The 1,406-nt window shown below is 46.4% G+C and overlaps 1 protein-coding gene across 1 annotated transcript in view; it reads right to left on the bottom strand.

Moving 5' to 3' along the window:
- Positions 1 to 381, bottom strand: part of SHC3 (SHC (Src homology 2 domain containing) transforming protein 3) — a gene marked incomplete at its 5' end in the record, with an annotated part of 40,786 nt that extends 40,405 nt beyond the window's left edge. Inside the window, one exon of the mRNA XM_008592526.1 lies at positions 262 to 381. Coding sequence (XP_008590748.1) covers positions 262 to 381 — 120 coding nt within the window. The remainder of the gene's footprint in view (positions 1 to 261) is intronic.
- Positions 382 to 1,406: the final 1,025 nt, after the last annotated feature.

The following is a 1,406-nucleotide window of genomic DNA, read 5'->3' as shown; positions in this document are numbered from 1 at the left end:
TAATTTTGTTCTTTGACAAAGGAAACCAACCATTTCATGCATTGTACTAAAAGAAAAGGCAATTTATAGCAGAATTAAAGAGAACCAATATCATCCATTATTCTGCTGGTGACTCGTCCAAGTGGCCAAAGTTCATAGATTAGTACAGCTGTGACACAAACACAGCCCACCTGGGCTTAGGAAAGCTGCAGGCAAGAAGCCCTGGTAGAATCCACAGTTTGGGGCTCTAGGCAGGGTGGGGGGTTCCTGAGCCCCACAGACCTGTTTGGAGTCGGGGGTCCGCAGGTTCAGGCTGGCAGTGGAGATGGTCAGAGAGATACTCATCCCCGCAAACTGGAGGTTGCTCTTCCCCAAGATGCTGGACAGCATTTTGCTGGGAGGCTGTAAAATCAAAGAGCATTACTTTAGCCTTTTATTTTATGGAGGCCACATCTTCCAGGGCCTCTTTATTCCTGTCTAAAAGGGTGGGGATTCAAATGCCTGCCACACCCTCAAATCCTTATAGTCTGCTCTCAGGCACAGGAAGGCAAGTGTGAAATGAAAGAGCTGTAAGGATGGGGTCAGAGGCTAATATGCAAATTCTCAAATATGCAAATCATCAGCAGATAATCTAATATGCAAATACTGAGATGAAGACTCTCTCAGGCTGCCTTTGGTCATATAAGGACCGGCCTCATGGGGTCCCTTGTGTGTAAACCTGGGGAAAGCGCCACAAGCTTTTGTAGACTCAGAAACCTGGTTTCATAACAACAAAGGCCATGGGGGCTTATGAGCATCACAGAGTTGTGAGAACGCTAGTGGCTGAAGGGAATGGACCGCAAATCCTTTGACTCAAGCATCCTCCTGTCAGGGCCTTTGTGGATGGTTCAATTAGAATCTGATGAGTTTGGAGCCAGCACAAGGATGGCAGACATAGTCTGACTCTCCCTGGGGTTCAGAAATGTCCTTGGCACAGGGACAGGTAGACAGCATTTTCCAGGCAGGCATCTTTTCACCATACCTGGAGGGGCACTGCGGGCACTTGCCTCCCTGTCCATCCTTTCTTTTTGTATGAGAACATTCTCTTTTGATATGCTAATTTTTAATCTCCAGAGGAGCTATTGTATTTAAAAATAGAGATGTCCAGGCCCCACCCGTGAATTCATGAAAAAAAAAAAATTAAAAGATAATAGGATTCCTTCCATGAACTTTTCCAAGTACTCTCAGATCTGGGGTGGAGCCCAGAAATCGGCATTGTTTCCATCACTTCCACCTGGCTCTGAAAGATGAGGTTCACCGTCTCTGTTCTCAGACTGCTTCCTCGTTCCACATTCAAGATTTGGGAGCCTAGCGGTCTGCAATAACCCCTGTGATGACCAGAACATAAGCCAGTGCATCTGAGCCTTCATTCAAAGTTTTCTACCTGA

Source organism: Galeopterus variegatus, unplaced genomic scaffold (genome assembly GCF_000696425.1).
Source record: "Galeopterus variegatus unplaced genomic scaffold, G_variegatus-3.0.2 Scaffold7990, whole genome shotgun sequence".
NCBI lineage: Eukaryota > Metazoa > Chordata > Mammalia > Dermoptera > Cynocephalidae > Galeopterus > Galeopterus variegatus.
Note: the sequence above shows the minus strand (reverse complement) of the source record. Positions and strands in the feature narration are given on the sequence as shown.